This window comes from Gobio gobio, assembly GCF_949357685.1.
Source record: "Gobio gobio genome assembly, chromosome: 4".
Lineage (NCBI taxonomy): Eukaryota > Metazoa > Chordata > Actinopteri > Cypriniformes > Gobionidae > Gobio > Gobio gobio.
The window spans coordinates 39,518,408-39,541,786 of record NC_137100.1 but is presented as its reverse complement, the minus strand read 5'-3'; the positions used below and the strand labels follow the sequence as shown (position 1 = coordinate 39,541,786).

The 23,379-nt window shown below is 38.4% G+C and overlaps 1 protein-coding gene across 1 annotated transcript; it reads right to left on the bottom strand.

The window, feature by feature from the left end:
- Positions 1 to 1,946: 1,946 nt before the first annotated feature.
- On the bottom strand, positions 1,947 to 21,540 carry prkaa1 (protein kinase, AMP-activated, alpha 1 catalytic subunit). The gene is made up of 10 exons (XM_079816153.1): positions 21,406 to 21,540; positions 16,547 to 16,688; positions 13,425 to 13,518; positions 11,622 to 11,766; positions 11,439 to 11,526; positions 11,143 to 11,367; positions 10,863 to 11,012; positions 9,019 to 9,367; positions 7,312 to 7,438; positions 1,947 to 4,389 (listed from the first exon to the last, which is right to left on the bottom strand). The coding sequence occupies exons 1-10, from the start codon at positions 21,500 to 21,502 to the stop codon at positions 4,094 to 4,096; spliced, it is 1,713 nt and encodes a 570-aa protein (XP_079672279.1). The 5' UTR covers positions 21,503 to 21,540; the 3' UTR covers positions 1,947 to 4,093.
- Positions 21,541 to 23,379: the final 1,839 nt, after the last annotated feature.

The window sequence follows — 23,379 nt, the reverse complement described above, 5'->3', positions numbered from 1 at the left end:
TAGCTGTACCACAGAGCCCAGATCCCAACTAATAGCACAGCCATTTTACATTCTTGTAAATAACTTAAATAAAAAGTGCAATAACTAATCAAGTGTATTTTGGTAGCACTAAATAGCTACTCCACCATAACTTGCTTTAAAATGTTTGAAAACACTTCTACGAATCATTCATATTTACATAGCCTACACGTCATCTCTGCAGCAAAATATTATTTTGTCCAAAGTGACAACAAATGCAATAATAAAAAAAAAACTTCCAATAAGATCCTATCAACATTAGTGCAGGTGAGTCTGTTTACATACCAGAGCGAAGCGCAACTTCAGAGATGAGCAGGAACTCGCTCTGCGTTTACATCTGTACACTTTAGTTTACCTCGAAACGGTGCTCCCGTAATGAATGCTTAGCATAAAGAGCCTGAGTCCTGGAGTAACTTTACCATGCTGTTCTGTATATGCGTGGATGAGTTGCTGCTTACGCCATGACGCACTACGGCAGGTGTGCAGCACTACGTTTGCTATCTTCTTCTGCCACATAAAGAAAAATGAAGAGTTAGTATGCTAGTAAGCTATTCTAACTAGTTCCCACTTGACTTAATACTTAACTGTGTTTAGTAAAAAAGGAGACGTGAAGTAGATGGGGCGGGTATTGAAAACAATATGCTAGTTATACTAAACATGCACTTAAACAAAATTATTGAGATTTAGCCCAATAGTTTAATATCTAAGATCCTATATACACAAATTAAGAAGTTAGAAAAGGTTCAGTATCAGTTAACGCTGATAATGACACATTTATTCAGAATGCAGCGACATCTGCTGGTAATTTTCTGAAACATAGACCTGGACATATGTTTAGAAAATCATGTCAGTATAGACAAGTCTACAGAATAGCTATTTGGCATGGGTAGGCTATATACAAACACACACGTTGGGTTTCCATGTTTTATGGGGACTTTCCATAGACACCATTATTTTTATACTATACAAACTTTATATTATATCCCCTAACCCTAAAACCTACCCATCACATAAAACTTTCTGCATTTTCAAAAAACACATCATGCTTTCTTTTAATGGGGATTGGGGACCAAAAATGTCCCCACAAGCTCAAGGATTTTGGATATTGCCATCCTTGTTGGGACAACAAATAAATATAATGAATTAAAAATATATAATTTATATACAAATTATATATATATATATATATATATATATATATATATATATATATATATATATATATATATATATATATATATATATATATATATATATATATATATATAATTTATTCAGGCACCCTCAACACTTTCTCAAACTATCATAGTTTATTTGTTATAGTTTAGAAAATGGTAATAAAATATGACAAGAACTCAACAAATTCATCTTGATAATGTCAGATAACTTTGATAGAAAAGTATGTAATGGATTACAGTCAACCAATCAGCTGTTCAATTTAAATACACAATTAGATAATACCAATTTAGGTCAACCAATTACCAAGCAATGCTTACTTTTATTCAGTCTGTGGTGTAAAAGGTCACATTAGCAATTAAAGAAAAAACACTTAAGCAAAACAGGGGTAGGTCAAAGTGTCTGAATTTTAGTCCCAAATTTTTATAAATTTTACTGGTAGTCTGCTGTATGAAGAACTTTTGGGTATAGTATGTCAGTTTACTTTATTTTGCTATCCTTGCTTAAATGAACTATAGTGTCCTGCACCCACTAGTAAAAAATATATCTGGTGTCTGACAAATTTTTGGTTTGACTATTGACAGCAAGTTTAATATTTCATGTAGTTAATGTAACACTACCGAACGATTGGTGTTAATGCAAGTTATGAAATATTACCTATATACAGTACTGCACATATTACAGTCAAATATATATATTTTTTAAGTGTTAATGTCACAACATACAACCATATTTTCAAAAGACAGAACAATCATGTTTTCATGTATTATTTTATTAGGCAGTTGTATTTACAAATCATCTTTTTAATTGTAAATGATCAGTAATTATCTGTAAATTTACATTGGCAAGCCTCTGTGAGGTGCATCTCTTCACAGATAATAAACATAAATGCAGTTAAGAGACATACATCAACAGATTTTCTAAACTTGTTTTCAAAGGCTGAATAAAAACAGCGTGTGGAGACTGAAATTGTTCTGTAAAGATAAGGAAGAGTTATCATTTGAATAAGACTCCTACATGGGGGAAAAAACTTTGAAAGAAAAAAAAGGCAAAAGGGACAGAGCAAAACCAAACAATTTCTCTGGATTTGTCTTAAGCTGGCTTACAAAGCATAGATTGTCAAGGTTTAGCTTTAAAGTCTCATTAATAAATAATTTGAAATGACAGCGCAGTTTTGAAAAATAGGACCTAATATTTTTTTTTATGTAACAAATACACAAGAATTCCAGTCAAATCAGAATTATTGGTCTTTTTTTTTTTTAGATTTTGCTGCATTTGTTAGGACCAATCACATGATCATCAATCAAGTTGTACTTTGTGGTAAGAATGTGCATTTTTCTTGCTTGTATCACATGAAAAAAAGTATGCATTTATGGTTGCAAAACTATTAATTATATAATGTAATTAATTTGAACATAGCTGGAGCTCCAGACAGGCAAACAAACAAGAGCAAACTATTTAAAACAATTTTTTCAATGCATTCTGTGGAACATAAAACACTGGTCTGAGAGAGGAAGATCCTACATAAAATATTTTTTCATTCATGCTGACAGCTTGACCTTTCTTTGTGGACTTACGATGGCACATGAAGCCACATGCATGTAGGACGCGTGTTTTTATTTTCAGATTGCGCTATTTTACGATTATGAATTCAAACGGTCTTTCAAAAAGAATAAGACATGACTATGTGGCTCACTCGGCCACAGTGCAGCATCACTTGTCAAGGATATCTGGTAATCTTTCAAATTGCAACTTGGGGTGGCAGCGGCTTATTGAAATATTTTATTTCTCTCTTTAAGGAGTACTTATTGTTGAAGCAACCATTGTTTTGTAAAACAACTAAAATAATAGTAAAAAAAAAATGTATTTGATAAAGCAGTGTATGGAATAAAACATTTTACAGCGATATAATCAAACATTTCTTAAAAAAAAAAAATCCAGTCCAATATCACAATTTCAATACAATCTACAACCCCATTGAAAGCACTGATAAACATAAATCCGAATGCATGTTTAAATTCTGTATATAGTTAAATTTATGTAAAATGTGAGCAAATAGAAAAAAAGTGTGACAAACAAAAATCTATGAAACAGAGGCAATGACATTGCACTCCATCGGGATAAATGGGTCTTACATTGGTCTCTTCCTTAAGAAAGGCGGACTTATCAAGTTGTCCCTTTGTGTTAAAGTGCCCACCATGTTAAATTGGCCCGTTCCAGCAGTGGCCCGTTATTTAAGTCGGCTCCTCTTAATCGAGTGCCCTTACCAGCAGGCCGTGTCAATGGGATAACCAGTCATGACACTGGCCTACAAAAACTTGCAGGTAAAACTGTGCAAAAGCGCTTTCTGTCAAGGGCAAGGGCTCTCTCTCTATACATCTCTTGGTCCGCCAAGAATTGCAACAGCATTGTGTACAGTACAGCTAGCTCAGTGTATAACTCTATGCCTCACTCTCTGCAAGGAAATCCTTGCTATAAAACCCGAAAAAGAATTGTAAAACCATCTCTAAAAGAGTATAGATACTATAAAGTGGCTTAGCAATCTTTCTGACACCTTGACTGTGGCACAAAAAACAACCTCCATCCTTTTCCCTTTCGCACCTTTCCTCAGTCCCCTTAAACAGGCTGATGCTGGCCACAGACCATTCAGCTTGTTCATGCGAGTGGGATGCATGGAGTCTTGAGTCTGTCTGCATGCTTATTGCTCTAAAGACACTGAGAGAGAAAAAGAGACAAAAGAATAGAGAAAGAAGGACTGCTGTGGATGAAGACATAGATATCTGAGGATGAAGAGGTAGACAGTATTCTAGAAGAAAGAGAAATCAAGCCAGATAGTGAGAGAGAGAGAGAGAGAGAGAGAGAGAGAGAGAGAGAGAGAAGGCATCAGAGGAACCACAAGTTATCGTGCTAGCAGCTTGATGAGGTTGGCGCACATCTCAAAGAACTCTATGGTGTGACTTCCTGGCCGGGGGAGGATCTCTCCCCCAGTGGAATCCACTGAGGAGGTAAGAGAAGAAGCCAGAGAGCTTTCCGCCGCTTTCCCTCCGGATATCGGAGGTGTGGAGGGTGCGGATGCCTCGCCCTTTGCTGCATCCTCACATTCGTTTTTCTCGTTCTTTAGGGTAGTCCGGTAGTTACCAACTGAGCCAGAGCGGAGAGGCGTGGCAGTCCCTGATTTTACTTCCATCATGTCATCTGAATGAAACAGAAGACATCAGACAGTGAAGTATGCAGAAAACACTCCAGAACACAGAGATGAGAATTGTAGGGAATTTAACAATTTTGGTTATGATTCCTTATAATGGTAAAAGCCCATTCTTAATTTACAATAAGAAACTACATAAACTTTATTGTTTACCTCAGCAGTCTGTTGCCAGATGATGAGATTTCAGTAGAATAGACATCATTCAGAAGTAAATAAACATTTTATTTCAATTTTAATTGGAATACTTACAAAAAAGTATGGTTACACATTATTTACTGACTTAACTGCAATAACACAAAGGCAATCCAATAATTGCTCCAACATATTAAATACAAATATTACATTTAAAAATAACAACCATTCAGTAACTACACTGACTGAAGTCTCACAAGCCTTAAAGGGTTAGTTCACCCAAAAATGAAAATTCTGTCATTAATTACTCACCCTTATGTCGTTCGAGACCCGTAAGACCTCCGTTCATATTCGGAACACAAATGAAGATATTTTTGTTGAAAGCTGATGGCTGAGAAAGGCTTCAGATAGGCCTCCATTGGCATTCAGTACACTTATACTCCCAAGACCGATAAAAGGCACTTAAAATGTCGTTACAAAGTCCATCTCACCACAGTGACTCTACAATAATCTTACGATGCGACGACAATAGTTTTTGTGCGCAAAAAAAAATCTAAATAACACCTTTATCCAGCTTGTTATTGCCTTCCGCGTGTGCCTCCACGACGCATGCGCGAGAATATGACGTAGCGCCGGGGTTCGGGAATCCATGAAACGCACACTCTAACCCCATTTTGAGAACTACGCCGAGACCTAAAGCACGATCAATGTAGAATCCAACAGATGAAATAAGCGCGTCTTCCTCTGATTGTAAACAAATCACTTCTGGGTCATCTGTCCGAACGCCGGATCTGCGTCATATTCTCGCGCATGCGTCGTGGAGGCACACACGGAAGGCAGTAACAAGTTAGAAAAAGGTGTTATTTTGATTTTTTTTGCGCACAAAAACTATTGTCGTCGCATCGTAAGATTATTGTAGAGTCACTGTGGTGAGATGGACTTTGTAACGATGTTTTGAGTGCCTTTTATCCGTCTTGGGAGTATAAGTGTACTGAATGCCAATGGAGGCCTATCTGAAGCCTTTCTCAGCCATCAGCTTTCAACAAAAATATCTTCATTTGTGTTCCGAATATGAACGGAGGTCTTACGGGTCTCGAACGACGTGAGGGTGAGTAATTAATGACAGAATTTTCATTTTTGGGTGAACTAACCCTTTAAGGCCTGTTCACACCGGGGCGATTTTCGCACGCGTTTATCGCCGACGTTTAACGCAGTGCGTGCACACCGACGCACAAAACGGCAGGCGTAAAAGCGTCATTTTTTAAAAAACGCCTCGGGGTCCTTTTTATATTTTGACGCGACGCGTTAAAAACTGGCCGATCAATGAGATCAGCGCTTTTGTTCAGGTGCCTGGAGCTGCTAAAGTGACAGTAAAACCCGACTTGGTGGCGCTCCAGCACAAAACGGTCTTGCCGAACACACATTGATCCGACGAAGAAGTAGTAAGTAAACAAAGAAAAAGATGAGCTGCTAACGCCCGTTTCACACATACTCCATCTGCAGTGCGTATGCGGTGTGTATTTTTTCCGTACCCATGTTAACGGATTACAGCTTTCACACTGCACGCGGATGCTGTCCGTCAGTCCGTTCCAGGTGCGGTGCGTCTGCAGCAGTCCGGCGATCGTTTCCGTACCGAGTCTATTTTTTTTCTGTGCTGCACTGCTGAATTAAAGTGACAGCACATTGTTCGCGTTAAAATAAACATGTACTGACGCGGAAATTTTGTAATTTTACCACAGATGGATATAATTTAAAATATACTCTGTTTCAAAGTCAACACATGGATTTTTTTTCTCGGGTAAAGCAAGGAAACGACACCTTACCTGGCATTTAGGTAAAAAAAAAAAAAAAATGGATAGCACTCGTACGTTCTTGGAGGTGGAAAAACTAAGGTCTTTATGACCTGCTTTTAAAAGTGTTTAAAAACGAAAGAAAAGACGAGAGTCAGCTGTTTTTGTAAAGCCTATTGTAAGTTTCTAATTTTAAATGTTTATAGGCTATAACCTATGTTTAAATGTTTAGCCACTTGTGTGAGCTAAATCTAAAGTACTAGGCTATATAAATATAAAGTAATGAATTGAATAAAACGTTGTTTAAATGTACTACCTTAAAATATGACTGACATCTATGAAAGTGTAAACAAAGAGAATTGCAATTCTGACAAGCCATGTTCAGTAACAACTTTTGGATTTGAAATAAAAAAAATTATGAATAAATGCTGTGTTTGTGCTATACAACCGCGGATCAGTTGCGCGCTGCAAACGCAGCATATATGAAAGCACAACAGCGCGTATTGCTCCTGCACTGCATACGCACTGCAGACGGAGTATGTGTGAAACGGGCGTAATGCTGCTTGCCAGTTAGCAAAAAGTGTGTGAAGTGTTTTGGCCATAGACATAATATATCTATGGTTTTGGCAAGCACGTAAATACTGTCTCTCCTCTTCTTATGTGTGACAAGCGAGTGTCAGAAGCGCTAAGTGGCGCAGCACCACCTTGTGTACCGGGAGTGCTATCTACTGAATGTGCACGCCAGTGAAAATCGCTTGGGTGTGAATACTCAAGACGCGCCGAAAAACATCACGAAAAACGCTGGCGATAAGCGCGCGCGATATTCGTCCCGGTGTGTACAGGCCTTTAAGCTGTATAACATGAACACATTTCAGACATGCTGAAAATAATACTTGTATTATTCAGTCAGATCTATTCAGTATTCATATTCTGATATGCGTGATTGTCTAATCTGATCTCACACACACACTCACACACTGAGAATTTTACCATCTATGCTCCTGAAGTCTAGTAAATAGGTCCTGCTGTCCACCTGGTAGAGCTGGAGGCTCATCTTTGTATGTATGCCAGTGACTGGGTTCTTCCTCCGCACTCGTAAGTAATAAGGATTCACTACCTATCAAACCAGAGGGAAAAAAGTCAGGAGAGTAAACAGATTTGACTGTAATAGACCCTAAGTTCGTTAATATTTAGCTATGTTTAACTTTAAAAAGGACTGTGTGCTGACAGGTTCATTGCACTGTAATACTATTCGCACTGTTTTGAGGAGGTCTGAATGGCATACTCCTGAAAAGCAGTAAACACTGTTCCACTTGATAAGAGAGGCCGCTAAGAGATAAGACAAAGAATGAACGCTATAATAAACAAAAGGCCATTTCCGTCCAAAACTGATGACTCACTCAGTCAAACATGCTTGACCTTCAGCCAGTTGAATTAAGACACACAAACCATATAACGCCTTTAGCCACAGGCTAACATCAAAGGTCTTTCTACGATGGTGGCAGATACGCTACTTTGTCAGACAACATTTTATGGATATTCCTCTTGTAGGATTTACTTTAACTATAAACATAACTGTCACATAAAACAAAACAATCCTCTGTGATTTTATGTTTCAAACATAGATGTCAACGGAGACCAAAATGACTATAGTGTACCTTTAATATACACTATAATGCAAAAGTTTGATCTTAGTTAAACATAAATAAATAAATAATTATTCAGCAAAGACCCATTCAATTGATCAAACGCAATCAATTTAATCGATCAAAAGATAATTACGTAACAAAAGATTTCTATTTCAACTAAATGCTGTTCTTTTGAGCATTCTCTTCAAACAATCCTGAAAAAAAAGATCAAATGCCATCACAGGAATAAAGAATATATATATTTTTTAATTAACTAAAAAAGTTATTTTAAATTGTAATAAACACAGCCAAGCCAAAAGACTTTCAAATTATATATTTTTATAAATCGTACCGACCTCAAACTTTGGAATAGTAGTGTACCATTAAAAAACGAATTTGGTCCTCAATACTTTAGGGGCTCTGTTTATATTTTAGCGCCGGGCTGTTATAATGCCTGTGTGTGTGTGTGTGTGTGTGTGTGTGAGAGAGAGAAAGACAAAGCGGTCAAGTCTTTTCTATTTATAGAATTTACCAGAAGCCCCAAAACGCTTTCCCAGAAGGCAAAGATTAACTTTAGCTTAAGATCATGAACCTCAAGTGGATAAGCAAAAGAAAATGCGTAGCGGGACATGCATTCACTCCATTTATCACATTTTTATTTTATTTTTTTACCACTTTTCTAGCCTTTCTTACTGCAATTAGTATTTTCCTGGTCTAAACAAACTAACTGGTTGTTTGTCTGGATGCAATTTATTCCCATAGCCTGTTCTCATCTTAAAGGGATAGTTCACCCAAAATTTTTTATTCTGTAACCATTTATTCACCATGTTGTTACAGTGTTGTTTTGGACACCACTGACTTTTATTGTATGGATAAAAACAGTTGAAACATTCTCCAAAATATCTTCTTTCGAGTTCTGCAGAAGTCAGTCAGTCATACAGGTTTAGGATGTCATGACGGTAAATGATGATAACTTTCATTTCTGGGTAAACTATCCCTTTAAATGCTGAATGCTGCAGTGATCCGAGAAATGTATACTTCAAATCAAAACACATTCACAGATGCTTACCTTCCACTCATAGTCCAGCTGCTTCATAGCACGACAGACCTCACTCATGATATCATTTGGTCTGCTCTGGCTACGGATTCCCAGGTGCCACTTTGCCCGCCGAACACCAAGATGCTTGGATTTTTGGGGGTTAAGCTCATCCAGCGTGTGTCGAGGACGTGGTTGAGACTCCGCCACTAGGAATGGCACTCTTTCAGGGTGAATCTTAGCAGAGTGATGAGCGGGCAGGTCATCTAGAAAGCTGTCTGGGGGGCTGGAGGCCAAATAGAAGTCTTTGGCTTCATTCATAATGCGGCGGTTGTCTATGATCAAGTGATAGGCCACAGCAAGAGGATCATGGTGATTGCGACTGCAAAAGAAGGGAGGATAAAGGCAGGACAGATGAGAGAAAACAACATACATCCACATATGAAACAGCTACTGGAACCCATGTATTTGTTTGAGGTTTTGAGTTGGGATTCTGTTAAATATATATGATCCAATCATAAGCGTCTGGCCCCATTTACACCTGGTATTAAGATGCATTCTGATCACAAATAGACAAGGCAGACACATACCTAGGGCTGTGCCCGTAAACTTAACAACCGCACCACTGCGGTGGCTGAGTAGCACTGGTAGTAGTCCACCAAAACATTTTTTCTGTTTGTTGTGAATGCTGTTTTACGTGAATATTACCACAGGAGTGAAGAACAAAGCTTTGTTTACAAAATAAATAATAGGTTAGCAATTAAATGTTACTTTGCAGCCGTGGAAACATATGGATTCATGCCAAATGAGAGAGGTATGCTATGTGAGCCCAATTTAAGCTCTGTCAGCTTTTTTATTCGGTTTTGCGATCTGGTGGTCACCCGATTTTCTGCTAATTTTAACAATAGGCCTACTCCGTTTTATCCCACTGGACATGGACATTTCGTTTCTTTTCCCAAATCTTCACTTGCGTCTCACAATTTTCGCAGGGGATATTTTAAATGTTTCTTCCTTTCGTTTGCTTAGAATTAGGTCTATTATACCTATTTGCATCTTTTACTGTGGTAAAGTAGAAAAAACACTGTAGGACAGATACCTTTTTACTTCAAATTCTATTTAACACAGTTTGTGCTTGTTATTAGACTTGGTAAGGCATGTCAAGTTTATTTCTAGAGCATTTCACACACATCTGTGATTTTAGTTTTAGTTTTTAGTTTGCTTTCTCTGGCAGCACAAAATCAAACATAGCCTAAATGTCTTGACCCTGTAGAAGATTAAATTCACAACTGTAAGTTGCTTTGCAACATCAGGAGAAAACAAAGATGTCTTGAAAAGAGAAGGTATCTTTCCTGCTCAAATATTTTTTTAAACTAATATATTAAATGTTCTTACATTCTTTTAGATTACCATTATTTACTGATAATTGTTTAAATGTTTTACATGCTGTAGTGTGTCGTTTCACTTATATTCACATATATATATATATATATACACCTGCCGTGGCTATTATTAGCCACTACAGCAGATGTAAAGATATTCACTGTCAAAGTGAGGCCAAAATGAATGGGAGTCAATGGGATGCTAACAGCAGGTGATGGCTTGGTTAGCAATGGCTGCCCCTATGGAAGGTACGCTTTCCGGAGGCTGGATTACCCCCTTGGTACACACGTGCACCGTACCGAAAGCCCTGTACCGAAACATTATTACTCCCCTTATTGTTTAAGCCCCTAGACATTGTGTTATTTCGGTAATAAATCCTTTCTGCATAAATAAAGAATCTTCTAATTCAAACAGTTTGCTTGTGCATGTGATCCTCTTAATGCAACGGCCGAGAATGAGCTGGCCGTGACGGATTAAAAAAATTAATTTGCACAAACCTGTACAAGCAGTTGAGCACCTCCTCCTCAGTGCACTCAAACTTCTCACACACCTCCTTTAGCGCCTCCTCATCAATCAAATTACTGCTGTATGCAGCGTCCTCTGGGAACAGATACTTGGGGAGATCTTGCTTAAACCACTCATCATCTCTGAGAATGGAGAGCAAGGAATAGAGAAAGAGAGAAGACATTGATTTTAACTTTTACACATCTTACTCTACACATCCTCATAGTTACACATTACTAAATTAAATGGACAGTGTCTGGCATAGTTTCTGACCGAATCTCTTTGATGGTGGCTCTCTTCATGGGGTCCACCTGGAGCATGTGTTTCAGAAGGCTAATAACGGAGGGGTTCAGGTACTGAGGCGTAAAGAAGATCCCATCGCAGATCTTCTTGAACAGTGTTGGCACGTGGTCGTCGTCAAACGGCAGCGTTCCACACAACAGGGCATACAAAATCACTCCACTACTCCAGATGTCCACCTCAGGCCCAGCGTATAACCTGGGTAAGAACAGCAAGGTTAGTCAAGAGATCATCTGAAAGGTAAATACAGCCTCAGAGGTAAACAGTACCTTCCAGAGATGACTTCCGGAGCAGCATAATTAGGAGAGCCGCAACTCGTCCTCAAGAACTCTCCATCCGACATCATGTTTGACAAGCCTACATGGGGAAAAGTTGAAGTTTAAGTCTGTACAGCTTTTAATATAAATATTTAAACAACCACCATGTTTCACAAATATGAAGAGTTCACATACCAAAGTCTGCAATCTTGGCATTCATGTGTGCATCCAGCAGGACATTCTCAGGCTTGAGGTCTCTGTGCACCACCATATGTCTGTGGCAGTAATCCACCCCTGAGATGATTTGCTGGAACAGACGCCTGCTCTCCTTCTCATCCAACTGACCAGAGAGATAAAGGACCATGTATTATTTTTAAATCTCCCACGTGGTCTAAACTGAACATTCTGCCTTAACTGTTGATTTTCTGGACCCTGATGTACGCAACTGTTCAAATGTTTGTTCACCCAGGCTGCATTTGTTTGATCAAAAATAGAAAGTAAAAACTAGTAAAAACTATTATTGCAAAATAGTATTATCTTTTAAAATAACACTTCTATTTTAATAATTTTTCAATTTTAAAATGTATTCCTGTGATGGCAAAGCTGAATTTCCAGCACCATTACTCTAGTCTTTGGGATTTGACTGTTCATAGATTAAGTAGTACATTTCAAATGGATAAAGACTGTCTTCGGGGTCAAGGCGGGGTTTAGACTAGTGGGTTGCAAAATTTCCATTTAAACGTTGATAAAAATTAATCTTTGCGCACATCCCTGGATTGCCCTTCCTCTTTCTGCAGATCTATGATGATTTTGTTTAGCAATGAGAGTGTTATTTAATCTCTCACTTCCTGCAAGACTCTGTTTCGCAAAAATGAAATGCTTGTATTAATAAGTAGCAATGCAGCGATTAACCGATTTCTCGATTAACCGCGATTAAAAACGTCACGGTTAATTAACTGTAAAGGCTCTGCTACACAGAGTGTTTCTTTTGCACGGAACGGAACTGTTGCAACTTGCACAAAACGAAAACAAAGTTACACCAGCAGTGCACCAGCTTAAAGCGCTGTGCCGTGCTTGGCGTCACGGAGGCTACTACTGTACACACTGGGTTTACTGTGGCAGAGGGATCAAACAGCGAAGCTTTATTTCCACCAAAGAAACGCCTGAAGTCGGCAGTCTATAGCTGAGGCCTCAGCGTGAGGTTTTATTTTAAAGCGACCGTTATTTTAGAACGTATTATTTCCATGCCGACACGTCATGCAGTCACAATACAGATACAGTAAGTATCGTGTTTATTTCAGTTTTCCTTTTTTGTTCGAAATATTTACAAACGTGTTAACTATATCTTGAGTTGTGATATATTCTGATTGTCAAATATGTGGAAGTGAATGTGTTTTGTCATTTAAACCCATTTATAATGATCATGTTAGTTAATAGATATGAGTAACTCAGGCCAAATGTAAAATTAGATTAATTATTAAAAAGATTATTAAAATGAATACGTATGGATGACAATTGGTGACAGTAAGAGTTCAGTTTTTTCCCTCACACTGACATGGATGTTTACAGAGCAGAGGTCACCTTTCTTTAATTCCAAAGGGAGAGATGGACTTTTGTCTTATATTATTATTTTATGCCGTATTATTTGGTTACGGTGTTATTTCTGGTTCAAAAGGTAGGAAAAAATAACACTTTAAAATCTAAAGATTGTTCATGTGATTTTATACATTGTTGTGAAATTAATGAATGCATAATAATCATGATAATTGTGAAACCATGATTATTTCTCAGACTATAATCGTACCAACAACAAAATCTATAATCGTTGCATCCCTAATTATAAGCATTATATATTATTATCAACATATCATTTCATTTTTACTACAATAAAGAGGCATCACTGATGGAGGTTCAGCACAAAGATCCAACTATACAACAACTAGATTAACGGTTTCATTTTCCAGTCCTAAACATAACCTACAAATTCAAAAGCTGTACCTTTCCATTTTTACAGATGTAGTCGAAGAGTTCTCCTCCTGAAACATATTCCATTACCATGAAGATGTCTGTTGGTGTGCTGATGACTTGGTAACTGCCAAACAAACAAAATGCACAAATTTGAAATAGAATACATGCGTTTGCTTCTGTAGTCACAATGAAATACATCTGAATGATGAAACCATCTGAAACGTAAATGTTTAAGCTTTTAAGTAAAAGCTCAGTATTTACCATAGAATTTAGTGAACCTGTGGGTGGATTTTAATGTTAAATTCATTAATCTGGTGCACTTTGAGAGTTTAATTAAGAGCTCCAACCCATATTCAGTGTGCGAATTGAGCAAAGAAAAAGTCTTGGCTTCAAGCATTGACTTGAACCTCAACTTTAAAGGGGACTCTTACACTCCATAGTAATAATAATAATAGTTATAATATTAATCATATGACAGTAATAGCCATATATTGTAAAAAAAAAAAAAAAAAAAAGGCACTGGAAATTGGAAACAAATGCATGAGCTTTTATTTTGATGTAAACTGCAGTCGAGCATTTATTTTGGCGGAAACATTACAAACGCTCATAACAAATCTAGTAAAATGCGGTAATCGTCAACTATGCAGGCGTGAATATAATGCGTAACTGGTGCCCGCTACGTTCCCAAATGCACACTAAACTCAGCACATGCACAGATGGAGTTCACCGCGTTCATTCACTGTGAACTGAGACCGGAGCTGATCTCGTGAGCGAAGCGCGCACTTCTCTTTGCACAGCGCAAACAGTCTTTTGCGATTTGATAAGGGCACAAAACCTTATCGTGCTCTGAAATCTATTTGTGGTGGTCAGTGTCAATCAATGCGGTCAATCAATGTATGGGAAACACTGAAGCTTTTAAGATCTACATTATTCTAAACAAGAAAACATATTCCCCTTGTAGTAGTTTAGTGATTAATTCAGGCAAATTTTAACGGTATGGTTTTTAGTTGTAATGCTGGTTAGTAATGTTAGATTGTTCACTTATACTATTTTATCACAATTTATATGGGGAATTTCAATGAATTCCCTAATGGTTTCAATAAATTCTCTAATGGTTTGGAGCAAGGCTGGATGGCTTCGACATTCCCATGAATTTTCTGGCCAGAGTAAAGGTTATGATTGACACTGACCTCAAAATAAAACATCAACAGACAAACAGCTCACATGTAAACACACAGACACACACAAAAATCAAGGTGACAGACAGAAAAAGACTTCATAGCATCAAAGGCAAAGATTTACTGCTTCTCTATAATGGGAACATAGAATACTGAGGGAATGAATCTGGCATGGAATCAGAAATGCATTTGGTGAATTGCATGGGAAACGAGAGAAAGGGAATGAAGGGAAAATTATCATCAATTTGAGACAAACAAATCCTCTAAAGCCTCTATATCAAGGGTAGAGATGCACAGATACTAAATTCACCCACGACCCACCGATATTGATGGTTTGATTTTCTTAAAGGGGCACTTCAGTGCTGGGAAGATGAATGTGTATTTAAACTGTGTCATTTATGTAGTAGAAATTTGAAATTATTTTTGAATTTGGTGCCTTCTAGACTGAGAAAAGACAGAAATTTTATTTTATTCTCATGTGGATGAAAGACAACAACTCCCAGAATGCACTTGCTTCGCTGCCCTACGAGGCCACTCCCAAAGCCACGGCTATTGATTATCACTTGCCCACCATTACACCGCGCCCACCGCCATTTTGTTTTTCGTGGTAATAAAATCATTCCATTCAGTTAGAGAATAGACACTACAATTAAAAACTGAACGTGTCTTTTCAATAAAGTGTGAGTGAGCCGAACGAAAGTCACGTCACAGACGCAGCAGGAGTCAGATTTCATTCATCACGAGCTGAGGTAAGCGAGCGGCAGCGGCCGTGCGCATTTACATTCTGTGAGTGAGATCCATCCACTGTGGGCAGGTTGAAAACATGCGGAACTAGCTCCTGTTGTCTCTAGGCTCTGGCCAAAAATCCTCCGATGATGCAAAATGACGATATTTGCGTCATCTGAGGATTTTTTCCAGAAATAAAATGCATAATTATCTCGTCTCAGGGGGATATGAGGGGGGAAAGTACCATAATTTGAATATACTATCGGGTTTCTACTGACACGAAGGGTGTACTCACACTAGGCATGGTTGCCTTGTACCGTGCCCGAGCGCGATTGCCGGCTAATCGAGCCGCGCCCGGGCACGGTTCGGATCACTCACACTAGTCAAACGAACCGCGCTTTGGTGGTCAAACGCACTCGGGCACGGCTCAAACTGGCTAGTGTGAGTACACCCTAAGCTTAATGCTAAATCACTGAAGTTACCCTTTAAGAAGAAAATCTTAAGAATATTAAAATCATCTTTTTCAGAAAAACATAAAAACAGAAGTATTTGTATGCAGCTAAGTTGCACATAAGGTAGCTTTTATAACAAATTTACAAATTTCAAACAAACATATCTTTAAAGCTAACTAACAAACTGTGAACTTAACTTTCCTGAGGTAAATGAAAAGTTAAGTGACATTGTTCACAAGCTGTTTTATTGATTTTTATTGCACTGTCTCTTTAAAAAATACATTTGGAGGTTTTTCATGCTATAACCTTTACTAAAGTGGAAGAAAAGACTTGCTCAGCGCTGCCGTTTGAACTGAGGCTGTCACGTCACATTACAGAGCATTAAACCCCCATTTATTGTTTGAATTTTGTGAGAAAATGGACAGAACGGCTAACATCACAGCTAACTCTGGGGCATACGGTGAATAAGCTAAAGTCCCAAAAAGTCGGCGTGTTCCTTTAAACTACGTTTGATTCAACGGGTTACATAGAGACTGCTTTAATGTTGCTATTTTCTAACTGTTTGTGCATTATTACAGGCTTAAATTCAACACGAGACATTTTCTTTACACACAGTATGAGTTTTTTTTTCCACCACGTTTGAATGACAGGATATAATCAGCCCTGATCATCGGCTGTTTTTAAACAATCGACATATGACCGATAGTAAAAATAATTGCTTTTATCAGACAATACATCGGTGCTTCCCAAGTCGAGGGTCCACATTCTAAATGAACACGTCATGGTTGTTACTCACAGTTTGATTATATGCGGGTGACGAAAGAGTTTGAGGTTCTGGATCTCACGTCGAATCTTCCCCACCACATCCAGACTGCGAATCTTCTGCCGGTTTAGAATCTTTACCGCCACCTGGTGCTTGGTCAACTCATGCTGGCCAACTGCACAGACAGATAGAAGGTCAATGAAAAATATACAATACATTTCAGAATGTATTTGAGAAAAAGACACATGAATCACATTCAATGTAGAAGCAACTGTCCTATCAATCTTGAAAGAAAATCTTCTTGAATAACCCATTTATTCTAACTCAAAATCAATGCCGGTGAGTCGCAGGTTTGTTCTGAGAAGGAAAAATATAAGTTCATTGCATTATTCAAATTTTCCATAACTTTTTTACATGGGCAAAGGCCTTGCAAACCAGCTTTTCAGAAGACAGGATTTTGTTGCATTAGTAAGTGCTGAAAGCTGTACATTGAAGTTTGAACTGTTCCCAGAAGCTGTGTGTGGTGGCAACTTGCAACATTTAAAACAGCTAGCCTGCTTTAACTAGACAGATCTAGTTATGCATTAACACAAACCCAGCCATGCAGAGGAATGTGTGTGTAAGTGTGCGTGTGTTAGACCTAAAGCCGGGTGCACACTGTGCGATTTATAATAGTCCTTCACGATTGTTCCTTGTCAGAGTGTACGAACATGATCCCCGCTGTAAGCCATGTCACACTGTAAGATCTAAGTTGTCATTAATGTCAGACTGTACGATAGTCAAGGCACGCTAAAAACAGATGCACGCAAGAACTCGTCCGGAGTTTTATATCTTCAATCAATGACACGTTCGGTGACGGTGAGCTGCATTACACGCAGGACTAAAATTGTGCATACAAAGAAATCTCTAGCGCTCATTTTGGTCATAGTTTGTCTTGAAAAACAAAGATAATTTGACAGTCGTCGTAGGAGAAGTCACACTGCAGGACTGTGCGCCAAAATCTTCTGACACTGCCAGAATTTCGTCTGAGGTCAAATTTGATCGCAATGGTCCTTAATCGGCTGCCGGTGAACATGTCAAACAAACAATCAAAGACTTCAGATTTTAGCCAAGGATCAGAGGAATCTTTTAGGATTTGCTCAATTTGTCTCAGACGGTCAAATCGTGGCCAAAATCGCACAGTGTGCACCCGGCTTAACACAGCACTATTAATTGTCTTTGTGAAGGCTATTTTTTGGATTGATGATTGGTAGTTTCCATGTTTCGTCAATATCTCAACTTCTCTGTTTTCCAGAAACCCTTCTTATGAAATATTTGATTTAACCAACATACTTCCTTTCCTGAAAGGTTTGCATTGTGTATTGCCCCATAATACAGGATGATTCAATGATGATTCAATGGTTGCATTGCTCCGAGGGGCACAGCAAGCTGGGAAGCCATGATTTATTATTTTTCTCACTATTGTTGAGCAGACATTGCATTATTTCATCAGACTTTGAGTGTGTGGGGGGGACATGATCGACAAAGAATTGGAATTTTAGAAATGCCATCAAAAATTATTTCTGGGCAATCATACAGTAATAAGTAGGGTTACACAACGTGCATATATTTCAATGAATCTGTTAATTCTGTCTTCGATTAAGCGGATTTAAAAAGCAATATTTTATTTTAAGAAAAAGTTATTTCATCCTGCCTAATGTTGTCATTCAAACAGTGTGCAAGCTGAAGAATCTATAGCCGCGTTTCCACCGCAGGAACTTTCCCCCGGAACCAGGAACTTTGGGGGGGAACTCGGTGTGTTTCGACCGCAGGAACTAGGGTCTAAATGAAGTTCCGGGTAAATATTTCCCCCTCCAAACGGCCCTGCTTGCGAGGTGGTACTTTTGAAAAGGTCGGGAACTTTCGGGGGTGGGACTTGGGCGCTGAACATGCTGATTGGTTGAGCTCTCGCAGCATTTTTTTCCCCACCGCCATTTTTACAAGTTTTTTGCGAGGTGGGTTCTGCGTTCAGTAAATATTTTCTTTGCAACAATGGAGTTCAACAAAAAAATTCGACCGACGACTAGGTTCAGGCTTTGAGCATATATGCGGAGGAGGACATCCAACTGGAAACGGCGACCCGCAATGAAAAGGTATACCTGAAGATATCGACTCGGTTCCAGTCACACTGGAAAACAGTGCAGAGAGAAGTTAAAGAAATTAAGACAAGATTACAAGAAATTAAAGGATCATAACAACCGGAGCGGTTCCAACCGGCGTATCAACAAGTGGCATGACCGCCTGGACGCGTTGTTGGGACAGACCGTCCTTTTCTAGGGCAGCGGTAACGAAAGACTCGGCTAATGCGTTGTTGGAAACCATCCCGGAATCCGAGTGGGTTGAAGGTAAATATCTCATCTTGGTATCATCTATTAAACTCGTTGCAGTGTAACGTTGCAGTAACTTTTTTCAACGTGCTTTTCCAGACGTAACGGGTGGCCCTGTTGAATTGCAGGCAACGGAGACCAGCGTGTTTTCCCCCGCGGTCACCAGTACACGTTAGCCCTCGTCCCGTGTCTCCTGCCGAAACACACACATGCCAGAGGTATAAAGCTGACAAAATGTGTATATATTTAAAAACTGATGTGTAATCCATAATGGTTTTAAGTAGTTTTGTTGTTTTTAATTGTAAACTTAAATTGCCAATGATAGAAATTGCACACTGGGCATTGTTCAAGCTGGGCAAGCAATTGTTCATTATTTGTAGTGAAAACACTAAATAATTAATTGATGGTTTCTATTGTTTCATGGTTGCCTTGTGTATTAATTTCCATGTGTTTCTGTGCAATTTTTCTACTTAGGGAAAAGGAAAAGGGACTGACTTTTCTTGATGCACTGAGGGACATGGAGGATGCTAACCGGGCCGTCCTGCAGCATGGACAAGAAAAGCGAGACCAATATATTCAGCTGTTACTGGAGAGCCAGGCCGAGGAGAGATGAGGAGGCAAGAGTTGGCATTCCACCAGTCAGAAGCGGAAGAAAGCTGACGGCAGCAGAGGGACTTTCAGACCGGGTTTCTGTCTGTTCTTGGACAGTTTGTCCAGTTGTTCAAGAAGTAGCCACAATGACCAGCCGCTTGAATGAAGCATTTGCACTACCACATTTGTACTTTATATATTGTACGTGTTGGCACAGCTCTTGGACAGGTTACTGAAAAATACACTTTTTTATATTGTTGTTTTCACATTTTATAATTTAATTTTATTGTTCTAGTAATTTATTTGTCTTTGCACACTTATTTTAATTTTGTAAGAACTAATCTGTCTAAAATAAAGTCAAATGTGTAAAATGCCACTGTGTCTTTTTAATTTCCACATTTTAACTATATAACCACTTTCTAATTGTAGTGTTGGAAGCAAATAAAAGGGCTGCTGCTCGCAAGTCTTTCTGAATATGCACATAAACATATCTAGAAAACCCAAATATTATATTTTTAAATGTATAACTATGTGAATGTAGTATAATAACTTATAACCACAACTTAAGTGAAGCCATACGTGTGGTCCTGCTTCATTTCAAATTTGAGGAAGAAGTCTCTAAAATTATGCATTTAATGAAGCATATTGTAATACTAGTCATGTGATTTTTTTTTTTTTTAGTGAATGCTAAGAGATGTTATTGTGATAAATAAATACTTGCAGTCTAGTACCTAATCTTTCAACCGCTTAATTCAGTCTATTGTTTTCATTCAATTAACTTTTCACACATCTGTCATGAATGACTGACCTCATTATCCTTTTATAGAAAATATTTTGGAATTGAGCTATTACAACACATTCAGATTTTGGATTGCCCATCATCCCATTTTGCATTAAAATGGTCAAACCAGGTGAAAGTGCACGTTTAAATAAGCAGTGTTGGTAATGTGTATGCAAAAGCAGCGCTGCTTGCATCTCCTCCACTTGTTATTGTTGCAGACAGTATCGCGCAAAAGTGATTCATGTCCGTCGGTGACTGGGAGGAGCAGCCGCGCGCATTCTCGCGTCATCGGGCTAATTTGCCTAATCTTCCCGGTACTTTAGACCGCGGTGGAAACGCAGAAAGTAGCAGGTCTGGGGGAGAAAAAGTTCCTGGGAAAAAAGTTCCTGGTACAAATAGTTCCGGGTAATTTCGGTGGAAACGCGGAGTTGGCTGTTGCATTCTAAAACTTGACCAGTATAATAGAGTAAAGCAAAGATGCCTATTGCCATTTAGAAATGCGTTCTTCACTACTGTAAAGTCACGTGACTGGCGGATGTTTTCCTTGTAACTTACTGGGCGCAGACTGAATAAACGATAATACATTTCGTTATCTATTATTATTGATTAGATGTTGCAGCCCTAGATAGAAGATAAATTTAGCATGACTAATACGAATGCTATGAATATACAGGTCATACTGGATTAATTAAGTTACGGTTGTGAAACTGGATCACACAAAAAAAACAGCATGCAACATTTTTAAAAAAATTCTTGTAATTTTGACAGACTTTCTGAAAAGCTGCATCAGCGGTTGACATTTGGCCTGTGTGAGAGCGCATGCATCAGTACCCACCAAACTGCAACTTCAGAATACTAATAATCACTCTATCAACCATGAAGCTAACCAGGTTAGCTGCGACCAATCCATCAACAAACCACACAACCATACCACATACGTGCGACTATTCAGAAAACAACGTAAGCATCGATCGCCGACACTATCGACGGATATAAACGCAGGAAGCTCCGTTGTTTGATGTTTGTGTCATGACTACACTGTTATTAGCCAACAAGTGCTGCTGCTTTAGCCGCATTTAAAGACTCGACCAGCTCCAGTTTTACTTTTCCGTCTTCAATACAGCAATAACACAAAACATCTGGGACAGTTTTACCTTTGACTTTTCCAAACGTTCCCACTCCTAGCGTATCTCCAAGAATATAATGTCCAATTTTCACCCTGCCTTCATGTTTCTGTTTGTCCGTCGCCATCTTCGCTAGAGGCCCTACCTGAGAGAGGCAGCAGCGGGACGGGGACGGGAGCGGCGTCTCTACTGACAACTACCGGTACTGAAGAGTAAGAGCGCGCCAAAATACCAAGCTCCAAACACTTGGATTCATGTTTTGACATTATTACAAACTTTTAACTAATTATAGCAACATAATTATTAAAATAAATTATTTAATTATTATTAGCCTATTACTATTATAGCAGGAATAAGTGACTACTGGCTAAATTTATGCTTATTTGAGTCCACAACGGTGCTTTTTTTAGTGAGGTATGCCTATTATGGATTCCAAAGATTTAAAAACCCCACATGCAATGGGGAAAAAAAAGTAAACAATAAATGTTGGCTACAAAAATAACCAAATGGGGGCATTCTGTGTTTTCTGGGATTCTGTATTTTGTTATATATACACCGTGCCTGCATCATGTGCATACTAGCCTATCCATCCTAAATATTAGGCATATGTGACATAGTAATTCAATACTATTTTGTTTCGGATAGGGTGGATAGTAGTGCACATTGGAATGCAGGTGTGTTCCAAATTATTATGCAAGTGACATAGTAGGATTTCAGTACAATAAACATTATATAAACAACATTAAAAACAATTTGTTTGTGTTTTATTTATTTTTTATAGGCCATTTATTTATTTCATAGTCCATGTCTTTTTAGATAGCCTAACTGGTGTCAATCTCAAACAGGTTTTGCCTGGTCTACTTCGGCTTAAAGTCACAGTTCTCATGCAATATGGGGAGGAAGAAAGATCTTTCTGAAGATGAAAAAGGGTGCAATGTTATGCAAAAGGCATGAAAACAACTAATATTGTGTGAAAACTGAATGGAGATTATCAAACTACCACAAGATATAAGTGAGTAATTTACAGCACAAGAGAGCAAAGGAAAGAGTCTGTAAAAAAAAAAAAAAAAACTATTGAGCAGCAAAAAGGTATTTGAAGCTGCTGATGTCACTGGAGTCCCAAGAACCTCTCCATGCAGGCTGGCAATTATGCGTAAAGTTTTATTTCAGCCACCTCTAACCAAAGCTCACAAAGAGAAACGTTTACATACTGTGTGTGTGTGTGTGTGTGTGTGTGTGTGTGTGTGTGTGTGTGTGTGTGTGTGTGTGTGTGTGTGTGTGTGTGTGTGTGTGTGTGTGTGTGTGTGTGTGTGTGTGTGTGTGTGTGTGTGTGTGTGTGTTGCAATGTCAAGGAACATTGGGTGGAGTTAAATGTCTTGGAGTAGCTTATGTGAGAAAATATGTTTTACTTTTTATTTGTGTTAGGCTTTTGGCTGAACTATCTCTGTGAAAAAACTAAATGTTTTTGGCACAGACACACATGCCATAAAAAATACTTTGAGATATTTTCAATCATTGATTCTATCTCTTTCTTCATTGATTGGTTTAAATGGAAAGTGACAGCTGTGAATGTCTTGTTCCTTGATCTTTGCGGAAAATGGAAAGTTTGACAACTATTGCCTATTCACAAGTTCACACTTGGGCCTACACAGTGGTTAAATTGGCTTTTGTAGGGAGGGGGAGCCCTTATTTATGGTGAATGGTCATTCAAAATCGCGCCGGAAAAATACTTAATGTGTTTTTACACCAAAGGGGCTCTTTTTCCAGTATTACTGTGTAAGGTAGGGTTGAGTAGTTATTCAAACAAAGATAAATACTTTACAGTTCACTTAGAGCCATAAGCAGGGTTTTTAAAATCAGTGAGGTCCCAAATTTTAGGTAGTTACAGGGGTTCGGGGGAATGGTCCCCTGAGAAAAATTTGATTTCTCTGATCTACATTATGTGCATTTTTAATAAGTTTGAAGGCCAAAAAATTAATAATAAATAGCTTTCAAAACCATGTC